At 36.5% G+C, this 20111-nt stretch overlaps 1 protein-coding gene across 1 annotated transcript in view; it reads right to left on the reverse strand.

The window, feature by feature from the left end:
- The window catches only part of LOC102480870 (vomeronasal type-2 receptor 26-like), a gene marked incomplete at its 3' end in the record, with an annotated part of 121820 nt that overhangs the window by 35739 nt on the left and 65970 nt on the right, over nucleotides 1-20111 (reverse strand). Inside the window, exons 6-7 of the mRNA XM_006170758.1 lie at nucleotides 16019-16108; nucleotides 5441-5619 (exon numbers count right to left, since the gene is read on the reverse strand). Of these exons, the coding sequence (XP_006170820.1) occupies nucleotides 5441-5619; nucleotides 16019-16108 (269 nt within the window). The remainder of the gene's footprint in view (nucleotides 1-5440; nucleotides 5620-16018; nucleotides 16109-20111) is intronic.

Raw genomic sequence — 20111 nt, forward strand, 5'->3', positions numbered from 1 at the left:
ACTCTTTCCACACTCTCTCCAGTATAACCATTGATCTCCATGGTTTTATACCAACCAATCATTCAGTTTTTGCAATAGAGTGAAGACATTCAGTATATATCTAGTGGGGACATGCAATGTTTCTCTTTCATAGTCTGGCTTTCTTTGCTTAGCAGTAAATCTTTCATATTTTTCACTGTCTTCAAATACCAGAGTGTCATTGTTTTTTTTATGGCTGTGTATGTAGTATTCTGTAGTGTACATGTACCTCACTCTTCCAATCCATTCATCTGTTCACAAACATTTGGGTTGATTTAATGATTTAGCAATTGTGAATAATGATGTAATAAACTTAGATGTGCAAGCGTTTCTCCAACTGAGTATTTTCTTATCTTTGGGTAGATACCTAGGAGTAAAATTGCTGGATTACATGGTAGTTCTATTTCTAGGTCTTTGAGGAACCTTCATATTATTCTCCACAGTGGCTGCATTAATTTAAATTCCCACCAACAGTATAAGAAAGACTTCCTTCCTTTTCACCACAGCCTCACTAGCACTTAACATTGTTTATTTTTTTTAATCTTAGCCATTCTGACTGGGGTTAGGTGATTATAATTTTGATTTCCATCTCCCTCATGATAGGTGATGAGCATTTTTAAAATGCTTTTTGGCCATTTATATGTCTTCCTTAGGGAGTTGTTCATTCAGTTCCTTTGCTCATCTTTTAATGAGTTGATCATTTTATCTTTAGTTAAGGTGTTTGTGTCCGCTGTGTATCCTGGTTATTAGTCCCTTATCTGACACTTACTTTGAAAATATTTTCTTCCATTCTGTGTGTTGTTCATTCATTCTAATTATTGTTTCTTTCACTGGGTAGAAGCTTTTTAATCTGACATAATCCCACTTATCTATTTTGGGGATTATTGCCTGTTCTTTGAGGGACTTGTTCAATAATTCTTAGCATACACCTATATCTCTAAGAGTTTACTCTTTGTTTTCCACCAGTGATTTCACAGTTTGAGATCTTAGGTTTAGACTTTGACACATTTTGAATGACTTTTGTTAATGGTGCAACATAGGAATCTAGTTTTATGTTTCTGCAGGCGGATACCTAGTTTTATCAGCATCATTTGCTAAAGAGATTTTCTTTTCTCCACTGGATTGAGTGGAGCCCTTTGTCAAAAATCAGTTTATTGTATGTTTTGAGGTTTGGTCTACATGTCTTGTTTTATGTTTGTTTGTTTTGGTTTTGTCAGTATTGTGCTGTTTTGATTATCACAGCTTTGTCACATGTTTGGGGGTCAAGGAGTGTGATACTTCCTACTCCACTCTTTTGGCACAGAATTACTTTTTAGAAATATGGAGTCCTTATGATTCCAGACAAATTTTATGATTTTCTTCAGTAAATCTGTGAAGAATATTTCTGATAATTTGAGTGGTATGTCATTACATATGTAGATTAATTTGGGTGGAACTGACCTTTTGAGTATATTAATAGTTCCAATCCTGAAATCAGGGATTTCCTTCCACTTTTTTCTGTCAGTTTAAATTTCTATTTGAAGTTTTTCATAGTTTTACTTGTAGAAGTCTTTGACTTACTTGGTTAGGTTTATTCCCATCTATCTTACTTCTTTGGTGGGTGTGGTAAATGGAATTGCTTTCTTCAATTCTACCTCAGTCTGTTCACTATTAGTGTATAGAACTGCTATAGATTTTGTATGTGATTTTGTATCCTGCCACTTTACTGTTTTTATCACTTCTAGGAAGTCTTATTTATTTATTTATTTATTCTATAATTTCTCTAGTACTATATTGAAAATGAGTGGAGAAAGTGGTTAGCCTTGTCTTGGTCTAGTTTTTAGTAGAAAAGTTTTCAGCTTTCTCCCATTAATTATGATGTTAGCTATAGGTTTTTCATATATGCCATTTATGGGGTTGAGAAATGTTCCTTCTATACCAATTTGGCTGAGGGTCTTATTCATGAAAGGATGTGTGTTTATCAAATTATTTTTCTGATGATTGTATACTTTTTATCTTTCTGTTAATAAGGTATATTTCTTTTATGGTTTTCTTTATGCTGAATTCCCCTGTATTCTTGGAATAAACTGTACCACCTCATGGTGTATAATCCTTTTTATATGTCATTGAAATTATTTACTAGTAACTTGTTGAATATTTTTGCATCTATTTTCTTCACAGATATTGGTCTGTAGTTTTCCTTTGGTATGTCTTTGTCTGTTTTGGGGATGAGGAAGATGGAGGCTTCCTGAAATTAATTTTGGAGAGTTTCTTCCTTTTGAATAATTAGAAATAGTGTGAGTGGAATGATAACTATTCTTTAAAAACAGTTTTGTAGAATTCAGAAGTGATGACATCAGGACCTGGGTTTTTGTTGTTGTTTATAATTTATTTAATAGTGATTTCAATCTCACTGCTTGTTATGGTTGTATTCAGGCTTTTTTTTTTTTTTTTTTTTTTTTTTTTGGTGTTACTATTTGTTCGTTTTTTTTTTTTTTTTTTTGGTATTCAATCTTGCTAGATTATATGTGTCCAGGATTTGTCTATCTCATCTAGGTTTTCTTGTTTCTTGGCTTATAGTTACTGATAGTATCTAGTAATATTTGGTATTTTTGTTATTTCTGTTTTAATATTGCCTGCTTCATTGCATATCTGACTTATCTGGTTCTTTTCTTTCTTCTTAATTTGTCTAGCTAACTATGTATCAATTTTTTATCTACTGGAAGAATTAGCTTTTGATTTTATTATTTTTTTGTATAGTTCTGTTGTTCTCTAAGTAATTTATTTCTGCTCAGATCATTATTTTTTTCTTTTCTCTTGGCAGTTTTGGTGATTTTGTTGTTGTTTTTGTTGCATTTCCATTTCCCACAGTGTATCTCTCCTTCGAGGCATAGCAGTCTTTTCTCCATATGTTGGGTGCTTTTGTATTGGGTGCGTAAATATTTATAAGTGTTATATCTTCTTGATGAATTAGCCCTTTTTGTACTATATAATGTCCCTCTTTGTCTCTTCTTATGTTGTTTGTCTTAAAGTCTATTTTGTCTGAAATCAGTATCAAAATTCCACCTTTTTTAATTTCTGTTTGCATGGAGTAGCTTTTTGCATTCCTTCACTTTTAATCTATATATATCTTTATTCATGATATGCATTTCTTTTCTTTTTTTTCCCCATTCAGCCAGTCTGTGTCTCTTGATTGAAGAATTTAATCCATTAACATTCAACACTATTGTGGATATTTCTGGACTTGTCCATGCCATTTTGTTAGCCATTTTCTTTTCTTGTTCTATTTCTTCTTTCTGTTTTTCTTTATTTTTCCTGATATAGAAATCCCTTCAGAACCTCTTGAAGAGCTGGTCTAGTCTTGGTAAATTATTTCAGCTTTTATCTGAGAATGTTTTTATATTTTTTTCCCATTCAAAGGATAATTTTTGGGGTATAGCATTCATGGTTGAAAATGTTTTCCTTTAATACTTTGAGTATGTCATCCCATTATTTCTTTGCTTATGTTGTTTCCATTGAGAGGTCCATTGTTAGTCTGATGGGATAAACTTTGAAAGTAACTGTAAGTTTCTCTTTTGCCATTTTTAGAATCTTTTCTTTATCTGTGAGTTTTGCCAATCTGGCTATGATATCTCATGGAGATGATCTTCTTAAGTTGATTCTATTTGGAGTTGTTTGTACTTCTTAGATCTGAATGTTCGAATGTTTCTCTAGGTTTGGAAAGCTTTCTTCAAATATTTCACAGAATAGATTATCAATGTCCTTACTAGATTTTTCAGCCTGTGAGATACTAATTATTCAGATGTTTAGACATTTAATATTATCTAGTATTTTCTATATGGGAGCTCTCATTCTTTCAAAAATGCTTTTTGGTATTTTTTTCTTAGATCAGAGGTTTTGTCTTCTAGATCCAAGATTCAATCTTCTGCATAATATACTCTGCTATTAACACATTTGGAGGAGAATTTTGAGGCTGTTTTACAGCCTTCATTTCTATAAGTTCCATTCATTCTTTTTTATGCTGTCCATTTCTTCTTTCAAATAATGAAGGGCATCCTTATTTCCTTGAGTTCATTGTCACTTTACTCTTACATCTCAATTAGTTTTGTCCTTATGAATATTCTGAATTGTTTATCTGACATTTTCATGAGTTCTATTGCGCTGTCTGTAGATGACGAGATGGTGTTCTATTCCCTTGAGAGAGAGAGGTATTTTCTTGGTTCCTCATATTTCCTGTGCTATTGCACTTATTTCTGAATATCTGATGGATTATATGTTTCTCCCTAATTTCTAAAAATTTACCTAGTGGCTCTTTTTGACTCTTAGGATCACAAATCCAAATGCCTGGTATCTGACAAAATTAAATGACTGAATTTTTGTTGGACATATTTTGCATAAGGTGGAGAAGAAAGTCATGTCTTCTCTACAAAGCACACTTCTTTTTTCAGAGAGATATTTTTCTATAGGACACATGTGCTCATTGGAGAGACAGAGACAGAGAGACATAAAATAAATCATCTCCAAAGGGAGATGGCCATGCTGCAATTCCATCTCTTTCATTCTCCTCTAAGGCTTTTGAGCACACACACACACACACACACACACACACACACACAAATGCCTGGCATGAGTTTCAAGTCACTGGGTCCAACACTTGAACCACAGACAGCCATGTGGGAGTACAACAAATTAATCACTATGCCACTTTCCAGCTCCACAAGGTACATTTCTATAATGCCTGTGTCAACAGTGAGCACCCAGAGTTAGGCCCTTGATGCTAACACTGACTTCACATTAGGGGTCAGTGTTTCCACAGTGCATGTGGGTCTCAGAATATGGGTCTTGGTTGTAGGAGGGCTTAGGTCCCAACATTCTCTTTCATTCTGAGCTTTCCAATGCTTGAATATGGGGATAGTATTGATGATGTGGTCCAAAGTAATTATTAATTTCTCTGTATTAAAAGGAGTGAGGGGAAATTGGAAAAAAAAAAAAGTAATGAGAGGGGAATAGCCCATGGCCTGGGTGGTAAGGCAGCTAGAAACCACATGGACGTTAATGTATTTTTGAGCCTTGGATCCAGTGGCTTGGAAAATCCTTCCAGACACATGTATGTATGTGCCAAAAATCTCCAAAGAAGGAAGAAATGGAGAAAGAATTGAGGAATTATTATCTTCCATGGAGATAATTTTTTACTCTCCCTCTCTCCGCTAAGCCTACATGCCATCCAGCAAGTCATTAAAAAAAAAAAAAAGGAAAAGAAAAAAAAGAAGAAAGAGAGAGAAAAGTAGTAAAAGAATAGCAAGGAAGAACATCCCAAATTAACTATTCCTTATTTGTGAATTCTGTGCACTTTAATTATTTTCAAGTGGGGTAATCACATACAGAGGACACAGTCATACACAGTTATAAACACATTTACACATATGTATAATGGAAAACTTACACAGAATATGCCAATGCTTGAGTTGGTCTTGTTAGAAAAGGTAGGCGAATTATATCTTCCGGTATTAAGGAATAAAGTGGGAAAAACCCACCCATTACTAAGTCCCCATCTCTGTAGACACTTGGCTTTAGGTATTCAATACATTCTTCAAATGTTGTTTCACAAGCAGTCTGTAATGCCTGTAGAAGTAGTAAGAGACAAATAAAAGTGACTGACATGTTAGGACCTGTCCAACACAAAGGCAAAGCCTTATGTGTGTGTTGAGCTGAGAAGTTGGAGCTTGATCATAGCTACAGTTTCAGCCTTTTGTAGGAAAGATCAACTTCTGTGGAAGGGACAGAGGACTCCAACCTTCACTATCTGCTTTCAGTCTGTACAAAGTATGCTCCAGACTGACATAGCAGATGAGGGCACAGATAAGAGCATTAAAAAGGCATTTCTAAAGAAGTCACAGTGCTGAGGCAACCCTTGGTATCACTGTAATGTCAGGAACTCACTTCCCTGTCTTTTTACTGTGTCAGTTCAGCCTCATCCAGAATCTCTGGGGATCACCTTGCCCTGGGGCTGTACACCTGTCACCCATTATTCTAGTGAAAAACAACTTGGCAGGAACATATTATGAACTTTTTTTCTCCCCTGTCCTCTGTGATTTCATCATGGCAAGCCAGGCTTTGGGGACCATCCCATCCTACAACAATGAGCTCTGCAATTTTGTGTCAAGAGAGGTCAAGTATGGTTGTTAAAAGGCTGCTTCTAGTGATTTTGCCAAAGCAAAAATATGGTATTAAAATGAACAAAACACCTATGCCATAAGGTGTTTTGGTAGTAAGAAGGGAAAAGGCTGATATCAGTTGTTGATGGCTTCGTCAGGAATGCACAAAAGCACTTCATTACCATGTGTAATATCACTCTCAAGCCTGCAACACAATCCTGGGAAAAATGAGCCTTATTGTTTACAAGGGAGTAGAGAAAATTTGATTATTCAGTAACCACTTCCAACAATCCACAAATTTATTTATTTATTTATCCCTTAATTCCACCCCCATCCCCAATTTCCCACCCTGCTCCCAAACTGTCTCTGGCGCTGACAGTTTCTCTTCATCTTTAATGCCTTCCACTCTTTTCGTTTCTGTCACAGAGTGCAGACATTTAGTGTAAGTTAAGTGGTAATGTACAATGCCTCTCTTTCATAGTCTGACTTGTTTCAGTTATTAAATCTTTTTTTTTCTTTTTCTTAGAGAGAGTGAGATTTTTGCTATTTAGTGCATACAGTTGCTGGAGAGACAGAAAGCGAGAAATCACCCCTCCAGGGGTGATGGTCACTCTGTAATCCCTTCTCCTCCATTCTTCTCTCAGGATTTTGGGCGCGCAAGTACGTGACTAGCATCAGTGTGAGGTCACCACGTCCGAGACTCGAACCATGGTCAATTAAGTGGAAGTACAGCAACTTAGTCGTTATGCTATCTGCTGGTCCCAATTTAAGATTAAATCTTCCATACTTGTCCACTTTCTATCAAGGTAACTTAGTCATTATGCTATCTGCTGGTCCCAACTTAACATTAAATCTTCCATACTTGTCCCCTTTCTATCAAATTCCAGGGTCTCACTGTTTTTTTTTTTTTTTTTTTTTTTTTTTTTTTTTTTTTTGTGGCTGAGGATTAGTATTCCATAGTGTATATGTGCCATACTTTTTCAGTCCATTTATCTGTTTTTGAACATTTGGGTTGATTCCATGTCTTAGCAATTGTGAATAATGTTGCAATGACCCCTCAGTCTGACGTCCTCTTTTCTGACCATTGATAAATCAGGCACCAAGTCTTCATTATTACATAGATTCATATTTTATTAACAAAAACATACTCTGTCCTCAATCTGGCATTTTTTTCCTTGTCATATATTTGTTTCTTCTCTCAGCCTTTATGAAAAGTATTCTTGATAAAATTTTACTTGTTCATTATTGATTTATTTATATTTCTAATATTTTAACTTAGTAAAAATGTTATATGTTTATGACATATGAGATGTTTTCATAGATGTAAAATTTGGGCAATGGCCAAATCAAGCTTTTAACATACAGACTATCTCAACTTTGTTTTAGAAGGTATAACATGTAATATCTATGTGCTCAGTATTGCTCAAGCATACAATATAATGTTACTAACTGCATAAACATGGTGTACAATACAATAGATTCCCCTAATAGAACTTATTCTTCTCATCTAAATAAAATTTTGTATGTATTTATTTTTAGAGAAATTTTTGCTACAGAGCACTTGTACTCACCAGAAAGACAAAGTAAGACAGAGAGACAGAAAGTGAGAATTCACCCCCATGGGGATGATTATGCATCTAATCCATTTTCCTCTTGGGATTTTTGGCATGCACACACATGAGCCCCGCATGAGTTTCAAGACACTGGGTCTGGGACTTGAACTACAGTCATTCATGTGGAAGTCCAGCTACTAGGACTTGAACTTCAGTCAGTCAAATGGGAATTCAGCTCTTAACCAACACACCATCCTGCCGGCCCCCAAAATCTAAAATTCATTTTTTTAATAACTTATTTAATTTTATTTATTGATTATTACTCCTTGACTTTACCAGAGAGAGACAAAGAGGGAGAGGGAGAAAGCAGGCCACCAAATTGAAGACTTAAACTATGGTTGATCATGTGGCAGTTTAGCACCCTAACCATCATGCCACCTACTGGCCCCACAAATCTAGAATTCTTAAAAAATTACTGCAGGTCACATGCTGTCACTAAGGAGAGACACAGAGAGAGAGAGAATATATCTCTTAATGGGTTATGACCATACACTATCTACTTCATTTCTTGATCCTATAAGGATTTGGGGCATACAAGTACACATGCCCAGTGTGTTTTTCAAGCTGCCAAGGATGGAATTCAAACCATGATCAGTCATGTAGGACCTGGCTCCCTTAACCTCCAGGCTATAGGACTAAAGACTTTTTTCTTTCTTTAAGGTGAATTAGTTTTCCATTGTGTGCATATATTACTGTTTTACATCAATTCTTCTGTTAACAAGTTCACATCGATACTTCAACTGTTGTAAATAATTTTAAAATAAACATTAAAATACAGAAATCTTTTTGAAATATCAACTTCATATCTATTGTATATATGCCCAACAATGAGATGGCTAAGTCATATAACAGATCTATTTTTTTATTTTATGAAACATCTCAAAATATTGTTTTCAGGGTATTTGATAAATTTACATTTCCATCAACAATGCGCAATTATTCCCTTTTCCTATCCTCTTTAACCTATGTATTTTCTATTTTTGATATAAACCATTCTAAGAGGTGAGATTATATTTCACTATTGTTTTCATTTGCATTCTCTGGATAGTGTTGATTAATAATATTGAATGCATATTTGTATAACTAATGGCCATTCCTATGCTTTCTTCTGAAACATGTTTATTGAATTCCTGTACATTTTGTTCACTTGAGTTACTTGTTTTCTTTTTCTTTTTTCAAATCAAGAATATACACATATTCATCTTTAAGTTCTCTCTTAGAGAACAAGAAATCTTCTTTCCTTAAAGTTCCAACACTCCATGCCTTGACACTTACTGATCTGGTTTTGATTATTCAGGGATGAGTAATATTAGGTTATGAGTATATTAGTATTCAGGGATGAGTAATATTAGGTTAATATTAGTAATATTAAGTTATGCCTGAGTCATATACCTTAATATTAATAAACAAGATGGGCAGGTGTCTTCCAGAGTTCATATATTGCAGGGCAAAGGGAGGTTTAGAAATGCTGAAAGGGGTCAGCAGGTAGTGTGGTGAACTCCCACATGGCCAGCTGTAGTTTAAGTCCTGAACCTGGCGGCTTGCTTTCTCACTCTCTCTCTAATACTGTCCCTTTCTGGTCAAATTAAAATAAATAAATAAAACAAATTAAGTTCAATATAATGATTGCTTTATTTATAAAAGCAAAGAAATACTGAAAGAAAAAAATAGTAAGGGGAGAAGGCGTATTTGAATAGGCAATGACAAAGCTGAGAAAAGCAAGTTTTAAAATAATTAGAACTTGTTTCGGAAAAAGTTGAAACAAAGGGGAAAAAATGCATTTGTGAGAAATGACTTTTAACATTACATTGAGTGAACTTATCATAGGCAACTTAAAGACATTTTTATAGCTACAGAGGCAAGCCAAATTACCATGCCCTGTACCTAAGAGGAGAACCCACCAAAAGTGTGTTACATCTATACAAGAATGCAAAATTTTATTTATTTTTAAATTTGCATTTAAACACTCCATGTCTTTACAGTGTACAACATTGCTTTTACCTGCGTGAATTTGTTAGTTACCAAACTCAAATCGGGTTCACTCGCCCAAGCACTATAAAACCAAGCCATAGGGACACGGTGTGATGAAGGAAAGTATAGCTTTTTTGCAAAGTGCAAAGCAAGGAGAGCAGGCAGCTTAGGCTGAAAAGACCCGGTCTCCCCGAAATGTTCCCCACATGCATTTTTAAGGCAAAATTTAGGGACAGAGGTCCTAGGTGCATGATCAGTTCAATGATTGGTCCAAGAGGGCGTGATCATCTCATGGACTTTCCTGATTGGTGAGGCCTTAGATAATCAAATTTCTCTTCAGGTATCTGAAATCCTTCAGCCTGAAGTCTTCGAGCTCACAACCAGCAGTTTCCAGCCTATAAAACATCTTATATGTTGAAATGAAAACCTTATCTTCCCTTTAAGTGAGAGTTTTAGAGGTCAAGTGGCCCTCATTTATGGTCCATGTTGGTCATTATCATAACCAAAGTCTGAAGACTTACTCCTTACTCTGAGCCATTACAATGTAATGGACTTTATATTTCAGGAACCCTAGAAAATGCATTAGGGGGTCCTTGCTAGGTTTAAAATTCAATGCAGATCAGTGAAGACAAAAGCATTACCATATACATTAACATAAGCAAATAACTTTTCATTTTTTTTCAATTAAGTCAGGAGAATTTAATTAGTAGTAACATTATTATAACAAGGCCATTAGTATCCATGGTCAAAGAGAGCAAATTAAATTTCCAACGACATTATATGTATTAAGTAAATAAATACACAAATTCTTTTCTTAGATTAATTTTTTCTTTTCAGTTTTTATTATTATTGTTATTACTATTTATACATACAATCACTAAACATCATTTAGATTGTAAAGAGACTTTACCCAGCATGATATACACCTCAGTCCAGCCCAGTTGAGAAAACTGCAAACATCATCAACAGGTAATAAACCATATGTGTGTCCCACAAATGACTTATTTCTCTGTTTTTTCCCCAATTTCCTTTCCTACACTCTTCCCATTTCCCACTCTCCTACTTTGCCTCTAGGGTCCATAACCATTTTCAATGCTTTTATGTCCTTCAGTCTTTCAGACTCTGCCATGGAGTATTGACAGTCAATTTATGTTAAGTGGAGACATACAAAGTCTGTTCCATAGCCTGGCTTGTTTCACTCAGCAATAAATCTTTCATATTAATCCACTTTCTAACAAATTCCAGGTACTTCTTGTTTTTTTTTGTTTTGTTTTGTTTTTATGTTTTTGTTTTTGTTTTTTTTTTCATGGCTGAATAGTAGGTGGAACTCTGAAACTGTTGGCTAGCAAGAAGAGGCCAGTCTCTGGGACAAAGGGGATTAGGAAATTAGCAAATAAAAGATGAGAGAAAAATATCCCAAACTGCCAACTGGGCTGAAGGACTGGGCAATGGTGTGGGGGAACCTAGCTGGAGCTGGGTGGGGCTAGAGCCAGTGGTAGCCCTGCCTCAGAGTCCCTTGTTGGCCACAGGGCAGTGGATGGAGGCTGGAGGCTGTTGGCTAGCAAGAAGGGGCCAGTCTGTGACACAAGGACAGATAGGAAATTAGCAAATAAAAGAAGAGAGAAAAAAAAAAGAACAAAAAACTGCCAAACTGCCTACCTGGCTAAAGGACTGGTCAATGGTGTGGGGGAACCTAGCTAGACTTTTGTGGGGCTAGTATAAGAGGTGGCCCTGCCTCAGAATCCCTTGCTGGCCACAAGCAGTAGATGGAACTGAGAGACTGTTGGCTAGCAAAAAGAAGCCAGCCTATGGGACAAGGAGTGGTAGGAAATTAGAAAATAAGAAAAAAAAAATAAAACAACCTGCCTATCTGGCTGAAGAGCTGGGCAATGGGCAATGGTGTGGGGGAACCTAACTGAAGCTGGGTGAGGCTAGGGCCAGTTGTGGCCCTACCTTTCAGAGATTGGGCAATGGTGTGGGAGAACCTAGCTAGAGCTGGGTGAGGCTAGGGCCAGTGGTGGCCCTACCTTTCAGAGTCCCTTACTAGCCATGGGGAAGTAGATCTGTATATTGATTTTATATCCTGCCCCTTTGTTGTGTTCATTTATCACTTCCAGAAATTGTGTGTGTGTGTGTGTGCATGAATTCTTTTTTATTTTCTATATATAACGTCATATCATTTGCTAATAATTTCACGTTTTCTTTTCCTAGTTGGATGCTTTTTATTTGATTCTCTTGTCTAAGTGCATTGACTACAACTTCAATTACTATGTTTAAAAGGAGTGAAGAAAGTGGGCAGCATTGTCTTATTCAAGTTCTTAGTGGATAAACTTTTAGGGTTTTCCTGTTCAGTACGATGTTAACTATGGGTTTTTCACAGATGGGTTTCTGTTGAGGAATGTCCCTTCTATGCTGATTTGCTAAGAGTCTTAATCATGAAGGTCTATTATGTTTTATTAAATGCTTTTTCTGCATCACTTGATATGGTAATATGGCTTTTATCTTTCCTTTTGTTAACGTGATGTATTACATTTATTGCTTTTCATATGTTGAATCATCCTTGCATCCCAGGAATAAAGCCTACATGGTTATGCTGTTATAATCTTTTTTAATATGTTGTTGAATATGATTTGCTAATATCTCACTGAGAACTTTTGCATTCATATTTATCAGGGATATGGGCCATTCTTTTTAGGTCATGTCCTTCTTTGGTTTTGGAATTGAGATAATGGAGGCTTCATAGAAACCTTCATAGAATTTGAGAGAGTTCCTTCCTTTGATTTTTAGAAACAGTTTAAGAAATATTGGGGTTAGTTCTTTAACATTTTTTGAATTCAGAAGTAAAGCCAGCAGGGCATGGGCACTATTTTTGTTGGAAGACTATCTATTACTGATTCAATCTCATTCCTTGTTAAGGGTTTATACAGATTTACTCTTTCTTCCTGGTTCAATAGTGGTTAAGTTTTATGTGTCCAGAAATTTGGCCATCTTATCTAGGTTTCCTTGTTTGTTGGATCATAGTATTCTTTTTTTAATTTATTTTTTTACATTAATTCACTATACATCATTATAGCATACAAAATGAATTTTCCATCCAGAATACTTTGATGATATTTTGCATTTCTGTTATATCTGTAGAAATAATGCCTCTTTTCTTGCTGATTTGATTTATCAGGTACCTTTCTCTGTTCTTGATTAATCTAGTTAAGGGTTTTTAAATTTTGCTTATATTCTCAAAGAGCTAATTTTTGGTTTTGTTTATTTTCTATATAGATCTTTTATTCTCTTATTTATTTCTGTTTGAATCTTTATTATTTTTTTCTCCTGGAATTTTTTTGTGTGTTTGATTTTCCAGTTCCCTGAGTTGTGAAATTAGGTTGTCTACTTGCCAATTTTTTCCTTTTTTCTTGTGGGCACTAATTTCTATGAACTTCCCTCTTATAACTGTTTTTGCTGTGTCTGTAGTGTATAAACATTTGCTTGTTTGTTATCATTGCTTCCTATCAACTTTTTTTCTTTATTTTATTTTAATTTTTTATATACATTCAATCACATTATTTAGTAAGGTGTGGTGAAAGGGGAACTATCAACATGTTGATATCAGTCTTAATTCCTTCTACAGTTGTAAAGTCATTCAGAATTCCTACTATAGTTGTAAAGTCATTCAGGAGTAGGTTGTTTAGTTTCCATGTGTTTGTGAATTTTCAAGGATGTTTTCTGTAGTTGATTTCACATTCTATACCATTGTGTTTGAAAAAGATACTAGATATAGTTTCTCTACATTTAAACTTGTAAAGGCTTGTTTTGCGAGCTAGTATGTGGTCTATCTCCAACAACATCCCATGTGAGAGTGAAAAAAAATGTATATTTTGTGGTGGTTTGGTGAAATAATCTGTAGATGTCTGTCAAATCCATTTCATGTATGGCATCATTTAGATCTTGTATCTCTTTGTTTATTTTTTTTTCTAGATGATCTGTCCAGAGGACACAGTGGTGTTTTCAGATCCCCTGTGATTATTGTGTTGCAGTCTATCTTTCTCTTGAGGTCTAACAGTCTCTCTTTGATGAATTGAGGTGTTGCAGTGTTAGTTATGTAGATATTTATAAGTGTTATATCTTCTTTGTGAATAAGTCCTTTTAGTACTATATAATGTTCTTTGTCTCTTCTTATATCTTTCATCTTAAAGTCTATTTGGTCTGATACTAGTATTACTTCTCCAGCCTTTTTGGGGTTCCATTTTCATGGAATGTCTTTTTCCAACTCTACACATTTAGTCTATGTATGTCCTTATCAATGAGGCGTGTTTCTTGTAAGCAGCATATAGATGGCTTCTTTTTTTTTTAGTCTGTTCAGCAAGTATATGTCTTTTAATGGAATAATTTAATCCATTCACTGTTGTGATTAATATTTGTTAGTCATTTTTGTTAGTCATTTTTCTCTGTTGATTTTGTTCTCCTATTTATGCTTGTCTCACTTCAGTTATCATGATGCAACACTCCCCTCAGTACTTCCTGTAGTGCTGGTCTATTATTGGTGAATTATTTCTGTTTATCTGAGAATACTTTCAATTGTTTTTCTCATGTGAAGGATAATATTTTTGGATATAGTATTCTTGATGGAAATTGTTTTATTTTTAATGTTTTGAATAAATCTTCCTATTCTTTCCTTGCCTGCATTGTTTCAGTTGATAGGTCTGAAGATAGCCTAATAGAAAAACATTTATAAGTAACTTGACATTTTTCCCTTGCAATTTTTAGAATATTGTCATCATTTATTACCAATCAGGCTATGATGTGCCAGAGGGAGGATCTTTTTGTGTTGATTCCATTTGGGGTCCTTTTTATTTCTTGGGTCTGAATTTCTCCATATTGTCTATACTTCAAAATTTTTCAGGTAGTATTTTCTAATAGAGGTTTTCTATGCCTTTAGGAGATTCTTCACCTTCTGGAATACCAGTTATACAGATATTTGGGGGTGTCATGGTGTCTAGAATTTTTGACATGTTGTCCTCATTTTTTTGTTGTTGTTATTTTGATTCTTTTTGGTGATTTGATTTATGCTAGAAACTTTTTCTTCCAGTCCAATCTGCTGTTAATTCTTTCTAGGGTGATTTTAATTTTTTGTATTGTATCCTTTATTTCCAGAAGTTTTTTAAATTCTTTTTTAGGATGTTTATTTCTTTACAAAATTCCTCTTCTCCACTCTGGAATGATTTTCACATTTCCTGGAACTGATCGTTTTTCTCTTGCATCTGTATAATTTTGTCACTATGAATATTTGGAACTCTTTTTCTGACATTTCTGTGTATTTCTGTGTACTGATTACTGTTGGTAAGGGGCTACTATGCCCACCTTGGGGAGAGTTATCCACCTCGCTTTCTCATGTTTCTGTAAGATCTGTGCTGGTTTTTGGTAATCTGATGCAATATTCAGTTTTATCTACTTATTGGAGTAGATTCTGTAATTTTGCAGGTGGGAATTTCACCCTTAGTTATCAGATGTAGAACATATTGGAGGATTGTGTCTCCAAGGTTAGAGCAGTTATGAGTAATTTCCTGTGCTTGCCTCCTCTACCAAAGGTTCAGTTTTTGATTGAGTTGGGAGTAAGTTAAGTATACATACTTAGTGAGAGGATCAAGTAATATGCCAACTTTGGGTGCTGGACTGGTGTACCAAAAGTTCCAGAGTTACTCTCAAGCTTTAAGAGTGGACTGGGACCAGAAGTTAGCATAATGGCTATGTCGCTGGACTCCCACATAGTCAACCGCGGTTCGCATCCCAGAACTGGTGGCTTAAAACTCACGTTGGGCGTGTGTGCGTGCGTGCCCAAGATCCCAAGAGGAGAATGGAGGAGAAGGGATTGCAGCATGGCCATGCCCCCTGGGGGGTGATTTCTTGCTTTCTGTCTGTCTTTCTCTCTCTGTCTGGCAAATGCACACACCCTATTCCGGAAAGTGCCCCCCCCGAGTGGAAAAGCCCCCCCCCCCCAAAAAAAAAAAAAAAAAAAAAAAAAAAGAGAATGGACTTGTACAAGGAGGCCGGCCCAGACAAGGCTCAAGTATCCTAGCAGGCAGGCCAATCCCAGGCCCCCAGAGCAGTGGGCCAGGGAGTGGCAAATGTTCCAAAGTTACTCCAAGGCCCCGAGTATAGACTCATCCATGGAGATCCTCCCAGACCAGACTTAAGTCTTCCAGCTGACAGGTGAGCCCAGGCCACCACAGGAGTATGTGACAGAATAGTGAAAGGTCCAAAGTTACTCCCAAGTTCCTAGTGTGGTCTCACCTGAGGAGGCCTGCTCAGACTGGGCTCATATCTCCCAGTGGGTGGAGTGAGACCCCAAAGGTCTTTCAGCACTCTCTTCTCAGGTGTATTCTATAAGGTAAATAGGAGTCTCCTTAAAAACAAAAACAATTTCACTGGGCCTTTTACTACCAAAGATTTCATTTGTGTGTGGTCTAAAGATCTGGATTCCAAGAAACCCCAAATTCCTCAGCAAGAAAACCCAAATTAATTCTTTTCTCTGTATTAGAAGCTTCAGGCATATCAGAAACTACTATTATGATTCATGATTAAGGGTCAGCAGGTGGCATGGTGACTGAAGTGTTGTACTCCCACATAGCCAACCACAGTTTGAGTCCTGGATCCCAGTGGCTTGAAACTTACACCAGGTACTTGTGTGCATGCCCAAAATTCCAAGAGGAGAATGGAGAGGATAGGATTGTGGTGTGGCGATTCTCCTCAAGGGAGTGATTTCTCACTTTCTGTCTCTCTGTCTCTGTTTCTCTGATGAGTGCATGTGCCCTATAGCAAACAAACAAACAAACAAAACAAACAAAAAAAACCCTTTCTATAAAAACAAAAACCGATGGTTAGATCAGAGACTGAATTCCTGAGCCTACCAAGGTAAGAATGGCTTACATAAAACAAATTCATAAATATATTCTTTAGAATGCCTATTGAGTTAACTGGTTGTAAGTAGATCTGGAAATAATCTGTGAGGCCCTTTATTCTCTGATTCACTGAAGATTCTCTATATAAAGTGTTTCTTTAACTTGAAGTTTACGCCCCTCAATTCTCTTCCTGATGTCATTCTCACTTTTCTTGGCATAACCTCTAAAGTTAATCCATAAGACCCTATTTGGGGTAATCAAAACCTCTATGCCTCAGCATGGAGAAGTGGATCTAGTAAGAGAAGGTTTTGCATGGCCTGAGTTACTAGTGTTTTATATAGACAAAATATGGTCCAATGTTTGTTATGTATTTCCATTTTGATAGCTATAATGGCCCCTTCATGTTCTTCTTCCTCTACTTCTATTTTTTTTTTGTCACCTTCATGTTCTATATGGTACACTCTAGTTTTCTTGCTCTTGATATTGAATTTTAGAAACCATTCAAACTTCAGTGTATCAAATCCCAGGCAGTGTCTCCATTTTCTTTGATAACTACTACATTTTATTTAAAAAGGAGGGATTTCAGTCACTTATCAAAGTGCATATGACAAAATGCTTTACCATTTCAAGGAAGAAGTTATAAAATGATATCAGATCATTCCACACAATAATGATAACACAGGATATTGGGGTGATTAGGCCCAATACTAGTGCAGGGCCTGGTTCTTCTCTTGTGTTCCTGAAGAATTAGAGATGCAGACACAAAGAGGGGATAGCAAATCAGAGTTTATTGAATGATATGAAAGCTCTCAAAGCAGAGAGGGGATATGGAAAAGTGGGGAGCTGATTTGGGACACTCGTCAGGGATTTTTATCCTAGAAGGAGGACCATGTTCATATTTTGTCCCAGTGGGGATCACGTATTAGTTATGCCATACTGTACATTTAGAGAACTGTACAATTAGAAAACTAATAAATGATTACCCAAGTATTTGCCTAAGAGCTTCAGGTTTTAGAAGTCATTCATTTGTGGTCAATGTTGGAATCTTTGCTTGAGAGCTTTTGACACTGAAAGCCGTTATCTAGTTTACAGAATATATTGAGAACATGGCAAAATCTATTTTAGGTTCATCATTGAGTCACTGTTGAAAGCTGTTTCTTGTGAGCAAGCAGTTCCTAGTGAAAACTTGACTATTCTACCTCTGTCTTCAATCCTTACATCCTAGCTCTCTTGTTTTTAGGGTTCTATCTCCTATTTCAATAACATGTCTCTAAAAGCCTTATAGATTTGCATGTCAGAAGTTTAGAAATTTGACTATGAACATTGTATAGCACTTTCTCTCAAGGTAACTCAGCAGTACCCTATTTTTAATTTTGAAAATTACTTATTCACAATATATATATATATATATATATATATATATTCTTCTGAATCTTCACTCAAGCCAAAAGGCTTAGGACATTTATGAGTGAATAAGTGTACCTGGGTGTTTATAGTACAATCCACCCATTTCCTGAAGTGATGCATGAGAGTGAAGCAGGTGCAACTCCATCTTGGAGGAGTGCCTCCATTATAAAGTATTAGACTCCGATGACTGGAAATTTGCCTTCTCTTTTGTGTCTAAGAGAAAACAGAGTAAACTGACAATCCTATTTTCTCCTAGTTGGCTTAATATAAGGTCCAATCGTCCTATTGTCTTTAAACCTCACTTCTCCTAGTTGGCTTAATATAAGGTCCAATCACCAGACCTTTCTCTGAGCCATAAAGACCATTAAGATTCCATTGTGTTTAGGTAGGGATTGAACATACCCTTAGGAATGATTAACCTGTTTTTCTTGCTTTTGTAATGTGCTTTTGCTCTTACATTGTTAAAATCCTACCCCCTACCTTTTCCCCCCATTCAAGTCCACTGCACCTTACCCTTATGAATCATCACATCATCCCTAACAGGATAGTACATTTTTTGCCTTTATAAGTGCCCCTCAGCTTGCAATCAGGGCTGTGGGGTTTTGAGAGACATGAAAACCACCAAATCCTTAGGGTGACTGAAGGAGGGGTGGTCCCTGCTTCACTTTCTATTTTACCACTATCCAGTTTTAGAAACTGGTGTTGAATTGGTGCTCTGTCTGGAAAACTTCTCTCAAAGCACCTAAAGGATAGTTTACATAGACACCAAACAAGTAAAAACATCACAGACATTTCAGACTCTGATCAGGGAGAGAAAAAGGTATCCTGGACTTTTGTATTAAAATTTGGAGAACGAGTTCTAGTCTTATAGAGAAGGCCAATCCATGCATTCCATCCATTGGAGACCCTTAGGCTTCACACAATGCTAAAGGACTCATTATGCTTGAAAATATATTGGAATCTCATTGTTCTTCTCAGCTTCTCAGAAGAAGTGCCGAACACTCTGAATTCATAGGCAATTCTTGCAAAGAGCTCAAAGTGTTAGCCCCTGGGTTAATGAACTTCCAAAGAGAACATAGGCACTCTGACAATAGAGGCAAGTCACTCCAGAGAGTTAACTTTTTCTTTCATAATTTTTGTATCATTATTAAAATATATTTGAATGATTAAAATTTGTGTGTATTCTTCTAAAATTAACTTCAGCATCATTTTGTTGTCACATTTTAAAATTTACATTTACTCACTGTTCATCTTTACAACATGCCTTTTCCAAACATGAATAAAGTTTATATTAAAAGTTAAATATATTACCATGGGACCAGCAGTTAGTGTAATGGCTATGTCGCTGTGTGGGAGGCTGCGCACCAGCAAGTCTGCCTAGGTTTCTCAGAGAACAAACAATTACCATGATTGGTTCCCTTCCAAAAACCTGACCTTTGAAACTTTGCTCTGATTGGCCACTAGAATCCCTCAGATTTGCATATCCGGCACCTCATGGTTGGTCCAAAAACAACCAATCACAGCCCACCATTTACAACCAATCAGGGCCCACCGTTTACAAACAATCATGACCCACTGTTTCAACCAATCACAACCCACCGTTTACAACCAATCACGGCCCATCGTTTACAACCCACCAGAATGTATATAACCACGATGCCTGGCCCACAGTAGCCAGATGACGACGACGACCAGGAAGACGACGACTGAAGATCCTGAAGAGCTGACTCTGCATCATCTCCAGACGACCTGGGAGACCCTGAAGAGTTGTAACACTACATCATCTCCAGACGACCCTGAAGAGTTGTGACACCGCATTGTCTCCATGCTGCTCACGGTAGACGACGCGACCCTTAAGAGCTGTGACACTGCATCGTCTCTGTGCTGTACCGTGCTGCCCACAATAAATGGACGACACTGTCGTCTCTGTGCAGTAACACTACGCCGCTTGTCCCGGCTCTCACTCCTTCACTCAGGAAACCTGTTTGGCAGTCCCCCCGGGTCGGGACATTGCTGGACTCCCATGTAGTTGACCGCGGTTCATGTCCCAGACCCAGTGGCTTAAAACTCACGCCAGG

Source organism: Tupaia chinensis, unplaced genomic scaffold (genome assembly GCF_000334495.1).
Source record: "Tupaia chinensis unplaced genomic scaffold, TupChi_1.0 Scaffold148894_1, whole genome shotgun sequence".
Taxonomy (NCBI): Eukaryota; Metazoa; Chordata; class Mammalia; order Scandentia; family Tupaiidae; genus Tupaia; species Tupaia belangeri.